We start from the raw sequence: 15,596 nt of genomic DNA, 5'->3' as shown, positions 1-15,596 counted from the left end.
CAATTATAAAAACATGTGTTTCTGTGATTACTGAGCAGCATCAAGAGTCCAGATGAGGCAAAGTCCTACAATTCTCTAGAAGGTGAAATCAACTTGATCTCATGACCTTTTTAATGACTATAAGAAGCTTTGGAGAAGGAGCAAAAAATCAGATAGGGAAGGTTTCCAATGGATGAAGATTTTTGGGTTTGGAATTTTGAATGATCATAGTACCAAGGGATTTAAAAAATTTTTTTCAATGATATTTTTTTTAAAGCAATTGGGGTTAAGTAACTTGCTCAAGGTTACATGGCCAGTTATTTCTGGGTGTGGTGCTAAGTATCTCAGCCCAGATTTGATCTCCAGGTCATCCTGACACTGGAACCGGTGCTCTTACTCACTGAGCCACCTCACCGCCCCTAAGCAATTGGGGTAAAGTAACTTGCTCAAAGTTACACGGCCAGGTGTTTCTGGGTGGGTGCTAACTGTCTGAGCCCGGATTCGATCCCCAGGTCGTCCCAACACTGGAGCCGGTGCTCTTACTTGCTGTGCTACCTGGCCCCCCCAATGATATCTTTTGTTATCCCCAAATTTCCACCAATATTCCTCCTTACTCCTAGATGGCCATCCTACATAACAAAATATTTTTTAAAGAAAAAGAGAAACAAGAAAAAAGCTAGTAAAATTTATCATACATCAGAAAAATATTTGAAAATATATGCAAAGAGCCGTGGAATTCTCACTTCTTTTTTGCTTTTTTGGAAGGGGGAAGGCAAAGCAGTTGGGGTTAAGTGACTTGCCCAAGGTCACACGGCTATTAAATGACACTTCTGCAAGGGAGTTGATGGGGAGGTGTCTTCTTCTAGCCCATCTTTAGGTCCATGTTTGTTCTTTGAAATTCTGTTAGCATTTGCTTTTGATTGCTGTCTGGTTGTTCTTCATTTATACTATATTAGTTATTTTATAGGTTGTATTCCTGGCTATGCTAACTTTATTCCACCTTAGTTCATATAAGTCTTTCCAGGTTTCCATTATATTCATGTCCCACAATGTGTTTAGCCATTCCCCAGTTCTTTGCTACTTCACAAAGTCTTGTTAGAAATATTCTGGTAAATATGGAGCATTCTTCTTATGGAGTATAACAGCTGGTGCTGGGCCTGGTAATTATTATCTCACTTGGTCCTCAAAATAGCCCAGGGAGGTAGATGCTATTATTATCCCCATTTTACAAATGAGGAAACTAAGGTAAACAGACCTCTTCCTGACTCCAAACTCACCATTCTACCTACTGTGCCACCTAACTGTCCCCTGGTATATGACTAGTAGTGGAATCTTTGAGTCAAAAGGTATGGATATTTTAATCACTTTATTTGCAAATTCCAGATGTAGCAAGGGTTTCAAGAGCATTAACACTGAAGTGGCAAACCATAGGTTTAAGGCTGGGTATGGAGTCAAATGAAGCCAAAATAACTCTGTGTCTCTCTTGTCTGTTCCTCTCCTGTCCTCTCTCTTTCTTCAGATATAGAGAGATAAACAGAGACAGAAAGACAGAGATAGATGTAAACAGAGACATAGAGAGACATACAGAGAGATACAGAGACAGAAAAAGTTAGAAACAGAAAGACTGAAAGTCAGAGAGATGGAGATGGAGAGAAGGATGAGAGAAAATACTAAAGGTCACAATAGGGACAAAGGCATTGTGATTAAGAAAGTGGGAGAAGTAGAAAGACAGCAGGTTATGGTTGGAAAATAGCAGAGTTCAAAACTTCTATATGCTGGAAGTGGTACAATTCTGAGATGCTGAGATCTAAGGTATGACCATGCTGGGGTGACCTGAAATGGAGTATAGGACGTTGGAGGAGAGGAGGTGGTTGGGATTAAGAAGATTAAGGAACTCTTTGGTCAGGATGCCAGAGCAATTAAAATATTGAAGTCTCTGAGGAAGATGCTGGGGAGTTGGAGTGCCAGATATTAAATACATAGAGTAAATATGCTAACAAACTGTTGCCTAGTTGTCCTTAAGAAACCTGTTTTGATGAATAGATGAGAATGATTTAGTCTACCAATTATACATAATGTGATTACAACAGTTTGTTCTCTTGGGTAATCAGAGTCTAAACATCTACCCTAATATTTTGTTTAATCTATTATTTTCCTTAGTAAATCCTCTTTTTATGGAGAGTGAAAAAATTCAGTTCAGCTCAGTCCCTGTTTGACTAAGTGTGGTCCAAATTAATGAAGTTTCATCTTCCTCAAGGCCTTTCAGAATCATCTTGTATTTGAACTTTAGTTTTTTTTCTCCTTTTTGGTATTCTTGGTCATTTGTAGTCAGCTATCTTTAGAGAAATGTCTTGTGATCACCTGAGTCTATAGCAGCATAACAAAACATGCTGAGTATGAGACAACATGAAAATATTTTCTTACAAGTGCAGATTAATGAATCTCATGTACCAACTGTGTAGCTAACAAAACGACACTTAAAATGAAACCACAGATATGTCTCAGTTGATGCAGAGAAAGCTTATGGGATCCTGGCAGATTTCCCTTAAACAACATTCCCTTTCAATTCTCTCAAAGCCATTTCTATTTTCATTCTGTTCAGAATAAAGAAAAAAATGAGCCTGCACATTTGCGCTCACACAGTAATTTTTGTCTCTGGGCATGTAATACAAGGCACAGGGCTAAGTAAGTCTGAAATTCTAGAAGCACTAACATAAATCTTGCTCCGTGAAAGCTTTTTTTGACCCCCACTGCTTTTCTCAATCCAAAATAGCCTGAAATATTTCCAAGTGGGTATGACATGGAAGAAATTTAAAATGTGACAAGGAAGCATTACAAAAAAAAAAATTGGTAATGACTTAGAGAATCTGAAAAATACTTTATCATATTATTAAAGATAATACAATTTTTAAAAAGAACTATATATCTTTAAAAATTTTAATGTTTTTAATGAGCAAAATTCTATTTTCTCTCTTTTTCTTCTCCTCCCATTGAAAAAAATAAAAACAAAACTCTTGTAAACAGACACGCATAGTCAAGGAAAATAAATTACAGCTTTAGTCATGTCTAAAAAACTACTGGTCTCACTCTGTAACCCAAGTCAATCACCTCTCTCTCAGGAAAGCTTGTATGTAGCAGGCTTCATTAGTAGTCCTTTGGAATCACTGTATTGATCAGACTTTTTAAGTCTTTTGAAATTGTTCCTTTTAACATGAATGTTTTTGTGTAATTTATTCTGCTGGTTCTGCTCATTTATCTCTGCATCAGTTCATACAAGTTTTCCCCATGTTTCTCTGAAACCATCTTTTGCATCATTTCTTGTGAACCAAACAAGTATTTCACTACATTCATATAGCATAATTTTTTCAGCCATTCCTCAGGTGATGGGCATCCTCTTATTTCCAATTCTTTGCAACCACAAAAGGAGCTGATAAAAATATTTCTTTACGTATGGATCCTTCTCTTCTTTTTTTTTTGGCTTTTTGGAGGGGGGAAGGCAGGGCAATTGGGGTTAAGTGACTTGCCCAAGGTCTCACAGCTAGTAAGTGTTAAATGTCTGAGGCCAGATTTGAACTCTGGTCCTCCTGATTCCAGGGCCAGAGCTTTACTCACTGTGCCACCTAGCCGCCCCTTTTCTCTCATCTTTTTAAAGGGACCTAAAGCCCTGAAATCTTGATAGCATATTTGCTCACAGAGTAAAATAACTTCACAGGGTCAACTAAAAGTAATGTTGAAGTGCTTTCTAAGTAATCTAGTCTAGGTTATGCAGAAAGAATAAGGAATCTATCTTCTCTTCATTTACCCTCACATGAAGGGTTTCTGAAAAAAGGGAAAAGTGGGATGAAGTCTGTGCTTATTTTGAAGCCTGTATGAGGTAGTTACTTTTTAAACTCCCAGAAGCTTGTAGCCCCTAAGCTTAATGATTTGTTTTCTTTAAATTTAAAATGTAGAAAACTATTTCTAGAAAATTTCTAGAAAGCTTTTCTTTCTTTTTAAAAAAATTCCTCAGAAGTTATATTTAGTGCCATATAGAATATGTATATACGTGTGTATGTATGTATGTATGTATACAAACATACAAAACACACACTAAAACAGAAAAAAAAAGTCTAGAAAATTGACCATGCTCTTAACAGTCTCTAATAGAGACACTTCCTTCAGTGAATCAAAAATTTTTTTGTTTTTTTTCTTTTAGAAATTACTTTCAGGCTTTTTGTTCAATTGTTTCATTATAAAAGAGGAGGAATAAGTTGTAAGGTAAGGCTGATTGCTCAGTTCTCAAATGAGGTAGCAAAGATACCTATTTATATTATAGGATACAAATTCAATGATACCCCTTGGTCCTACCTCCATTGACTCCATTCACTGTTCCACATTCTCCATGAGGTGAAGTTGACTCTGAAAACAATGATTCTAGGCGGACTACAGCTTTCTCCAGCCTTTCCAGCAATCCCTGTGTTTCTGCCATTCTGAAAATAAAATTAAAATTAAATTAACAAAAACAGATGCAGTATCAATCTTGATGAGGAATAGGATTTAAAAGGTGAGAAAAACAACCAGAACTCAGAAAATGTGCGGTTTAGAGCACAAAAGTCTGAATTGGGGCGGGGGGGAAATGTGGAATATCTAGTCCATTTTCTATCAACCTGGCCCAAGTGAGTCATATTACTCACCATTTTACCAAATACTTGTTTTTACTTGATTTGCCATGACTTTCCATTATAGACTAATTTCTATTTACTGAGTATGTGGCAGCCAACACCTACAGCATTTCTCAGTATTATTTATAGAACTAACAGGCATCAGGTTGATTGCTGAACAAAGAATTGATGTTGGTGCCTGAGAGGTCTATGATATAAAAAGTGTTTTGAAATTAAAGACATATACAGTTTAAAAAAAATACACATCTATGGGGCAGCTAGGTGGCTCAGTGAATAGAGCACTGGCTCTGGAGTCAAGAGGACCTAAGTTCAAATGCGGCCTCAAACACTTAACACAAAAACTAGACATGTGACCTTGGGCAAGTTACAACCCCAATTGCCCTACCTTCCCCCTCCAAAAAAAGCAAAAAAAAAAATCCCCACATCTACAATTTTTAAAAAGATTATTAGCAACTTATCTACAGTCAATCACTAAGAGTCTCAACTGCAGCTACATAAAATTTGTTACAGGGAGACCAGAATTCAAAACCTCTCAAAAATTTACTAAATGTATGACCCTGGGAAGGTCATTTAACCTTTCTTAGCTTTAGTTTTCTCATCTGCAAAATTGGGGTAACAAGAACATCTAGGCCTCACAGCTGTCACGAGGATAAAACACAATGCTTTGGAAGCATTCTGCAAACCTTCAAGCATTATATCAATGGTTATTATTGCTACTACTACTTTTGTTGTTATTATTTCCTACATTGATGTCAAAAGAATAGAAATTGAAAGTTGGGAGGGAAGTGGGAATCACCTAGTCCAATCCCTTCATTTTACAGATGAAAAAAACTACGCCTAGAGAAGTTGAGACTAGCCACTACCACAAAGATAGTGAGAGAGTGTGAGAGCTGGTACTAGGCCCCAGGTTTTTGTTTCTTTGTCCACTGACTACATCATGTATATTGACACTTTTTTTTGTGACTGTTGAGCAGAAATTTGCTTAATTTTTTCTTTAAATTTATACTAACTAATCTAGTAACATCATATATTTCCCTCTCCAGTAAGGTCAGCAAAGGAATTTTTAAAAAATCATCTAGGCTCAGGATCTATTCTACTAAAAGATCACCTGCCTCAGTTTCTTTCTGTCTGAACATGGTTAGTCCCACCTCTTAGCAAGTACATTAAATTGCTCTAGGACAGTAGTGTCAAACTCAAATAGAAATGAATCTGGCCACATATGACTTAGGAAACCACAAGCTAACATTGTGTCATAGTATTTTTACTTATTTTGTTAAACATTTCCCAATTACATTTTCATCTGGTTTTGGTAGCACTCAGGAGTTTTGCAGGATGGCTGCTAGTTTGAGACCTCTTCCAAGGCAACTCTAAGACTGCAAATTGTAGTGGAAAAGGAGCTGACCCCTATTAGTGGGCAATTCCCTCATCTGGAATTTTTCCATACCAATGAATCACAGGTCTAGTCCCTATTCTTATCTCCTATCCCTGAAAATGTTCAGTTCAATAAGACAGGAATTATTTCCATTTCTTTCAAGTGTAGCTTCTCATTACAAATAAAAGATATGACCACGTTCAAGGTACTTTAGCAATTTATGAAAAAAGCAAAATGATCTTGTCTAAACCATTACTTCCAAACTGGACAAGATCAAAAGATTATTTTTAGTACAGCTAATAATCATAATCCTATGTGTAATAGAAAACATTGTTCTTTATCAGACTGTAGCAAAGCAGACCAGTCAAAGTTACATCCAATTTGGCCACTGTCACATAAACAAACCTGTGTTCACCTCTTATTTCAAAACAGTCAGACATCTAGCTCAGAAGCAGTGTCACAAATATTTTGTCTTGCTAATTGATAAGGAGTGCATTCATGTTGCTTCTAATAAATCATTCTGTTAAGTGTAAGTCCTCAAGAGACACCAAACCAGCTGGTAACCCTCAAGTTTAATAAAATACATTAAACCAAGCAGCCAATAGCAACTGGAGCTAATATAATAATTGTACTTACAGGATCCATTAGTTGTGGAACATTTAGAATGTAAATAGAAGCAAATGTCTCCAGGGACTGATTTTTTTTTAATGCATTATTAGATTGTATACATTCTTCCTCCTGCTTGATTATTTTTAAATAACTGATAAAAATGAGTTCTTTGGTTTAAAACACCCACAAAAGTAGTTTATTTCTTTCTTTCTCTTTTCTTTTTGTTTTTTTTTTTTACAATGCTGTTGGTTTTTAAACAAAAACTGGTTTTTAATCAGGATGAGATAGAAGAATTTGAGGGTGCCCAATATCCCCATAAAGATAAACTGAGCACGTCGCTGACCAAGAATTGTAAGGAAAAAAAGACACTAAATACCCATCTAAAAACATCTTAAACTCCCAAAATTTAAATAGTGGACAAGGTGGGGACCTTCAAATGCTGGTCCTAACAATTATTTCAATAAGGAAACCTTGGGGAATCTAACAGGTCAGTGGAATTAGGTCACCACCCAGAAGACATTAAAAACAGCCTTATATCAACGAAAGCCTGGAGTGAGAGTGCTTCTCACTTTCAAGAACATAGAAATTTCCTTTCACAAATGGTGTAATGCAAAGGTATCATATACATTATTCACAGGCCACATGCAGCCCACAACATTACTGAGTGTTGCAACAGAACCAGATCAAAATGCAACTGAGAAATATTTGACAATATAAATAAAAATATAATATAACGTGAAAAATATGACTGTGGTTTTCTAGGTCAAAATGTGGCCTTCATGGATCTTTATGTATGGTTTAGTGGCCCCTGCTTTTATTTGATTTGACACCATGGGTGTAAAGTCTCATTCTGAAGCAAATGAGGCATTCTGGCACTATTCTGAAAGGTCTGTCTGTCCCCTGGAGTCAAAATTCAGGAGTCATAGCAAGAGGATGGAAATTGTTTTGTTTTTTAAAAATTTCTTCCAGGAACTAAGTCACAGATACACTTCTCTCTACTTTTTATTCCACTGGTCTTACATTCCCATTTAGTTCAACTACTATGGCCACAATTTATAATTGCACTTTTAAAAGCAAGGTTATACTTATGAAACACACATACGACTTTGTTCCTTCTTGACCAAGAGCCCGAAGGTAATCAGATATGAATGGTGGATATCACTATCTATTTTGAAAAGTCCTACACTCTGCAAATGTGGTAGTGAGGCTTTCAAAATATGGGCCAGTGCAGATTGCGTTGCTGAAATTAGAATCTTATCCCAAGAGTATTCAGAATTAGAAAGTTCCTTCGTCTATTCTTTCCCTTTACACGTCAGAGCTTTTGCTTCAGTCTCATTCGGAAAAATATATATATATATTTTTAAAACAGAAGATAACTGAATCTTTTACGTAAACTTTATGAAAGGGAAACGGGTATCTGTGGGCAGGTGAAGATCATTGGAAAAATGACGAGAGCTCCTCTAATCTTTTAATAGTTGCCCATCTGTTTGCAGTTGCTTGAACTCCATTGCTTAACCTGACAAACGCTGCAAAAAGCTAGCCCATGACAGGGGAAAAAATACAACCTTTAATTTTTATAGGAAGAATACCTCCCCTTACCCTCCACTGCCCTGCCCCGTCCCCGCCCAGTCAACAACCACAAAACATCAACCACCCACAGAAGCTCAGACTGCCAGCTGTTTGGGGAACACTTGTTTCATCTCATGCTCAGGACTTGCTTGGTATGTTGGAACCCTAGACAGTCAGCCACACTGTTAGGCCCTCACTATCTTTAATAGGAACTCTCTGTGTAAAAAACATGACAGGGTCTATAAACAACAGTAGGGTGGGGGAACAGACAAGTTATCCAAGTGAGGACTATAATCCTGTGAAATTTGAGGGGCCTCTAGAAACTCAGATGTTTCTATAATTTAGAATGAGGAATACCAACGGCAGTTGTGTGGTTATATCTTTCTGTGAGGTAAAAAATGTACAGTCTATTCTATAGCAGGGCTGGAGATGGTTTCCAGTTTAGATTTAGAATACTGCAGAGCAGCTGTACCCATAGGAAGCCAAAAACATATTCCACAGAGAGACAGATGGAAGGATATACTAATCCTACAGAAAGGCGTATCTCTGTATGCTCAGTGTGATCATGACTGGATTCAACATCTGCTTTCTTTCTGTGGCTCTCAGATCCCAGTAGCATAGATATGGAGTTGGAAAGTCATTTAGCCCATCCTCTCTCATTTTATAGGAGAGGAAATGATGCCTCCAAAGGTCAAGTGGCCTTTCCAAAGTCAAACAGGTAATAAGTAGCAGAGCTGGGATAAGAACCAAGGTACCCTGCTGCTTCTCACTACCCAGTTCTCTTCCCCCGTATATTCATGCCAAGTCCTTTCACTGCCACAGCATCGAGTATAGTATCAGTTCATAGAAATCTTCCCACGTTTCTCTGAATTGGTCATATTTGCTATTTCTTACTATACAATGCTATTTCATTACATTCATATAATACAGCCTCTAAATCCATTCCGCAAATGACGGTCACTCATCTTGTTTTCAGTTCTTTGCTACTACAGAGAGTGTTGCAGAGAGTATAATGGTGTGCACAGTCCCACTAGCTGACTCTTTCCTGTTTTGATTCATCTTTGCCAATTTACAGGTCATGAAATGAAATCCCACTTTAATTTCCTTGCAAGGATTTTTACAATTTTTGTTTAAATATTCATCAGTGAAATTGGTCTGTAGTTCTCCTTTACTATGTGATCTCTCCCTGGTTGGAGTATTAGGACCATATTTGGCTCATAAAAGGACTTTGGTAGAATGTCTTTTTGTCTGTATTTGAGAACAGTTTTTGAACCACAATTATTAAGAAAAATCATTTGTTTAGTTTTCTTGTCCAAGTTTGCCTTTTTCTTTTTCTCTGTACCAGATCAATTTTTTTTCTGAGATCTAACACTTCCTAATATTATACAAGCCTTGGATAATTAATTCTGTGTAATGTCTGCTCTGTCTTGGTTTCTGACCATATACCCCTCCTGTTTGCATAAGTGAAATTTCTTGGTGCTGCGGCAAAGTCCTCTGATTATATCTCTCTTCTACCTCCATCTGGGACATGAATATAATCCTTTATATCCCAAATTCCCTCAAGATACATGGAAAGAGATAAAAATATTTAGCTTGAAATTGCATCTTGATTCCATTCTATCCTTGTCATCTAAAGACTCAAACATATGATTAGTCATGATAGTCATTTAGCTTTAAATGTAATATTTTACTGCTAATGACCATTATTAAACATACGTCTTCCAGACTCTGTCAGCTGGGGCCACAGGGAGTTGTGGGTTCAAGTGCTGGGGAGGGAGGGAGGGAGACACAGAGAGTGAGAGAGAGACAGAGAGAGGAGAGAGAGAGATCCTAAGTAGGGTACACACAGGCAATATGGACAATGCACTCATAGCCAGATGGACAGCTGAGCAACAAGTGAAAATCGAATTAAGGTAGTGGCATCCAGGTTGAAAACCCAGTTGATATAAGAAGAGAAGACATTACAGTACCAGAAACAAGGGCTGAAGTAGCCTTCTCCTTCAGTTTGAGAAGTCTGAATAGACTTGTTCAAGCAAAAAAACAATCTCAGAGTAAGGCCTCCTGTAGAAGGACGTGGTATGAGTGAGAACTGAAAGGGTGCTGGGCAGTTCTCAACACCTGTATATGTAACCTGGCTTCCAAGAGAATTTCAGGTGTTCCGCATGCTGCTGTATTTGCAGAAGTGTTTCCTAATTGTTGGAAAGAATACTGAGGGGACACCTAATACTTGCACAAAGGGGTAGAACTGGTATCACAGCTTCTCAGCAGATTCCAGAGCCTTTTCAGGAGAGATGTTAAAGGGAAAAAAGGCTTTGGAAGTTGCAGACATACAGGAGAAGCAAGCTGTTTGATATGCTCCTTATTTCTAGCTTGCCTTCCTAAAGCCTGTGGAGGAAGATCTGCCCCTCAGACAAGATTGTGCTTTCTCTCTTGGTTTGAGCTAAAGTCTCATCTCACTTTCAGCTAAAGAATTCATTCACTCTTCTATGTATGTATTTTGCTTCATTCTGGTATATTCTCATCTATATACCTTCTCCAATTTCTGTTTGCTTGGATAAATGGGTTTACTCACAATTCATTATTTCTTTCCTTTTTTTATAATCAGCCAACATACATTTATTAAGCATTTACTATATGCCCACATTGTGCTATGGATTTGATAAGTGAAGAAAGGCAAAGCAAGTGTCCCTGCCCTCAAGGAGCTCACTTATTTATTTATTTATTTTTAATTTATGGAATAAAACAAGCATTTCTCTAACATAGTATAACAAAAAAGTTGATTGCACACAAAACTGCTCATTTACTCTGTATAGCTTGCTATTCATTTTAAATATACAACAAAGTTATCATGTAAATTTATTTTTTCCCTTCCTTCCACCCCAGAGATGGCCACCATTAGATGCATTCTAATTCAATTCATTATTTCTTTTTTTCTTTCTCTTTATTTTTTTATTTTTTGTTTTTTTTTAATGCTTTATTAACTTCTGATTGACATCATTAATTTCTGCCAGATTTTGAGTTACAAATTTTCTCCCCGTTTTTTTCAATTCACTATTTCTGATAGTATTTTATATAGCCAGTGAAGAGGCTAAGTTGGCAAGTGTAAGCTAAGGTCACCTTCCCTCTTGAAAGTACTAGATAAGTGGTATTCCTTCTGAATCTACCAAATCATAGCCCTAGATCAGAGATATTTAAGGGAAGTCAGACACAGATCAGTAGCATACTATAGTGAACAGAATGTTCACTGTATGAAATTGGCCTACCTCTCTGTGAGACTCAGATAACTCCTTAGTTCTTAATTATTACAACATTTTTACCTGCATCCATAGTGGCAGTTTTACACCCACATTTCCCTACAACGTGGGAACTCCAGATCTTTTCTCTAGGCGCATAAATGTGGAAAAGAGAAAGATGATAACTCCAACTTGTCTCTCATCAATTACATGCTTTTATTGACACAATCCACACAAGGTGCTTACATTTCCTCTCCTCTTACTCTCCTTTAAACTCTTACTCTCTTCTCAACATTTTAAAACCTCATTATTAAATTGAAACTACTCTCTCTGAAGTTTAGAATGATCTCTTAGTTGCCAAATCAAATGGCCTTTTCCAATTTTGATCTTCTTTGATTCTCTGCAGCATTTTTTTTTTTTGAGGCAAGGCAATCAGGGTTAAGTGACTTGCTCAGGATCACACAGCTAGTAAGTAGTAATTGTCTGAGGCCACATTTGAACTCAGGTCCTCCTGACTCCAGGGCTGGTGTTCTATCTACTGCACCATCTAGCTGCCCCATTTCTTTCTTTCTATTTTTTTTTTAAAGCAATTGGGGTTAAGTAACTTGCTCAAGGTTACACGGCCAGTTATTATTTCTGGGTGTTGGGTATCTGAGCCCGGATTTGATCCAGGTCATCCCGACACTGGAGCCAGTGCTCTTACTCGCTGAGCCACCTGGCCGCCCCTAAGCAATCGGGGTTAAGTAACTTGCTCAAGGTTACATGGCCAGGTGTTTCTGGGTGGGTGCTAAGTGAATGAACCCGGGATTCGATCTCCAGGTCTTCTCAACACTGGAGCCGGTGCTCTTACTCGCTGTGCTACCTGGCCGCCCCTAGCTGCCCCATTTCTGCAGCATTCAACACTGCTGATCATCCCTTCCTGGATACTTTCTCCTCTCTAGGTTGTTGTGACTCTGCTCTCTACTGGTTCTCCTCCCATCTATCTGTCTGACTGCTACTTCTTGTCTCATTTGCTAGCTATTCACCCACATTGTATCCATTACCAGTGGATAATGTCCCCATAGGATCTGGGTCCCCTTATCTTTTTGCTCTGTAGTGTCTGACCTGGTGATTTCATCAGCTCCCGTGATTTCAACAATCATTTCTATCAGATGATTCTCAGATTTATATATCTAGCCCTAATCTATCTCCTGAACTTCAGCCACACTTCTCTAACTGCCTCTTAGACATCTCAAACTGGATGTCCCAAAGACATTTCAATAAGTCCAAGTCAAAACCCATTATCTTTTCTCTGAACCGTAATCCTTTCTGAACTTGTACTTCATCATCCACCCAGTCATCTAGGCCAGTGGTGTCCATCCCCAAATACAGGTAGCTATCCCTTCCATATTATGAGGGTTAGGGGTATGGCACCCTGTAATCTGGAAAATCCACATAAAATTTTTTAGTTCTCCCTTCATGAGAGAAGAAGTCTGAATTATTATGGGAGTAAAAGATAAAATATGTTTATATTATATAATACTATACATATGTTATGCATTTCTGAGTTTCTAAACTTTTTCTGTAGGTCAATATGTGAAAGAAAAGTAACTATCTGGATAATGAAATATTTGGAGTATTAGTCAATAAACTTTTATTAAGTATTTACTATATTCTATATAGAATAAATAAGAAATAAAATGCTTAATAAAAGTTTATTGACTAATACTCCAAATATTTCTGAAGAATATAGTAAATGCTTAATAAAAGTTTATTAACTAATATGCCAAATATTTCTGACCTACTATAATAAAAATGGTACTAAATATTATTTTAAAAAGAAATTATGGGGAAATCACAGGGAGATTTAGACAGTTATCTTTGGTTAGTCCAGTCTCAGAAGAACTTGGAGAGGTGATTATTTAACTTAGCCTGTCCCACTGCTTCCAAACTTGGCTTACTTAAAGAATCTCAGATAGAGAGAGAGGTGCCTTTCTTCTTCTAACTCTTCAGAGAAGGGGATGCTCAAAGTCCCTTAGTAATGCTTTGTGGTACCTCACAGAAGGTATTTTCTTAATCTCTAAGATCTTCTTTTATTGTGTCCTCCCTGGATACAGGGAACACCCGTATACTATATGCATACGCTATGCTTTGGGAAATCAAACAATTTGACTAATATAAATAGCCAGTCATGTAGCATAATTTAAGTCAAAACTCTCTGGTTCTTTTAACCTTCCATTTTATTTGGATCAGCTGTACTGTTTCTAAAACAATTTTCCCTTCCCCGCCTCCCCCCAAAAAGTGCATGCAAAGATGTTTGTTTTACTGGCTTCTTGGTAATAGCTATTATAAAACTTAAATTTCAAATAATGGATTTTAAAGAAAATCACTTCAACCCTAAGCGTCCTCCTGTTTTCTCAACATCTTACAAACAGTTCCTCTAATTCTTCCCTTCCCACTCTGAAAAGGGCAACAACATGATCCTTGTGGAATCAGGCAGGGGAGAAAATTCCCTTTTCTCAGTTAGATTTATGCCTGAAGGAGAACTGTACATTTGGAGCCAGGGGCCCCTGTGGCCTTTAGCTAACACAGCTTTTCATGTGACTTTTTTTTTAACCCTTAGGAAACTGAAAACAGAGAGCAAAGAGACAAAATTCAGAACTTCCTCTCAAAATGTACAACTTCTGCCTGTACATTGCATGTAGTGGTCATCTGATATTATGCTTAACTATATACTGCTCAGGATCCTGCAATTTTTTGTGTGAGCATTTATTTCTTCAGCATGACTGCAATAATAATGGTTGACATTTGCGTAGTGCTTTAATTTGCATAATGGCAGGACGGCATTCTTTCTCAGGGTTGCCAATCTTCCCTTTCCTAAAACCTCTAAGGCCTTCTTTTTCTCCTCTTAAAACAATCATGTGAACTACTAGGCTCAGCAGTACTTGGATCTTCTATAGCTCCTTTCCCTGTATGATTTCAAAATTTTTTTTAAAGTACATCACATTTGCAAGTTACCCAAGTACCTTGGAAACAATTTCTAACCACTCCACAAAGCCATAAAAAAATTCTGGGGAGGGAGGCCAACTATTACAATACAACAATGTATCTTATGAAGTTAGAAGACTCATAAACAAGAGAGATTAATTTACTTTGGTAAAGAGACAGTTACAAAATGTGTACTTAAAATCACCATCTCTTGCTTTCCTGCACTTTTACAAGGGGTTCTCCATATTTGGAATGTACTCCCTTTTCCCCTCAGCTTGGTAGACTCCCCAGCTTCCCCCAAAGTTTTCTTTTCAGATTCCATCTAGTTGTTTGGCATTCTCTACCCTCTCCCTCTAGAAATTACTTTGTATTTATTTTCTTGTGTACACACCCTAAACAGAATGTAAACTCTTAGAGAGCAGGAATTATTTCATTTACACTCCTTTCCCCAACACTTTTAGCACAGTGACTTGCATGTAGTAGGTGCTTAATAAATATTTGCTGAACTGAATTTGACTGGATTGAATTCGTTACTCCACATTTCAAATTCTCTTTTACCAGGGATGCAAAAATAAAACCAGGGTGAGGTTGTCCCTGAGGGTCAATAACTACCATAGATTCAAGGAAAACCAAACAGATGAAGCAAGAGTGAGAGAAGGGAAATGGAAGATATCCTAGACTCGGCAAGGAAGATGAAACATCTGATTCCTTTGACAAAATAATGAACTAGTTATGAAATTCCTGCACAAGTCTGAACAACAAAGGTTCAAAGGATATGTGTAGACTATGTGGTTTGTTTTTTTTTTTGTCTCTGTAGTCTCTAGCCATAGCGTAACAGACAGGTGCTCCATATGGAGTCTAATCCAAAGGCCTCTACAACTTGCCCATTGAGAGGGCACTCTTGGCTCTCAAACTTCTCTGGGGACTAAGGTTAAATACGCAAACACTGAAACTATTAATATAAACATATTAATGTCAAGCAATTGAGCAGAAGAGGTGAAAAGACCTTTCCATTAACTTGGACTCATATCAGTCAAATAAGCCAGTTTAAAACTCAATTTTTAAAGTTTAATATTATATATTAGACATATGCAAACTAATTTAAATGTGTGGGTACTCTTAATGTGTTATAATGAGCTGACATTCTACTGGAGAAACCAGTAGTTTCACTACTGAAACACAAATATAGTATTATTCTCATTACAT

At 37.3% G+C, this 15,596-nt stretch overlaps 1 protein-coding gene across 4 annotated transcripts in view; it reads right to left on the bottom strand.

Annotated features, from left to right (window-relative positions):
* Nucleotides 1–15,596, bottom strand: part of CAP2 (cyclase associated actin cytoskeleton regulatory protein 2) — a 157,729-nt gene that overhangs the window by 120,378 nt on the left and 21,755 nt on the right. For all 4 annotated transcript variants that reach the window (XM_069092464.1, XM_069092463.1, XM_069092466.1 and 1 more), the window contains exon 2: nucleotides 4,327–4,448. In XM_069092464.1, the coding sequence (XP_068948565.1) occupies nucleotides 4,327–4,447 (121 nt within the window). In that variant the 5' untranslated portion in view covers nucleotide 4,448. The remainder of the gene's footprint in view (nucleotides 1–4,326; nucleotides 4,449–15,596) is intronic.

Source organism: Petaurus breviceps, unplaced genomic scaffold, assembly GCF_028583685.1.
Source record: "Petaurus breviceps papuanus isolate PSGF00001 unplaced genomic scaffold, PetGlider_PUasm1.0 190, whole genome shotgun sequence".
NCBI lineage: Eukaryota > Metazoa > Chordata > Mammalia > Diprotodontia > Petauridae > Petaurus > Petaurus breviceps.
Note: the sequence above shows the minus strand (reverse complement) of the source record. Positions and strands in the feature narration are given on the sequence as shown.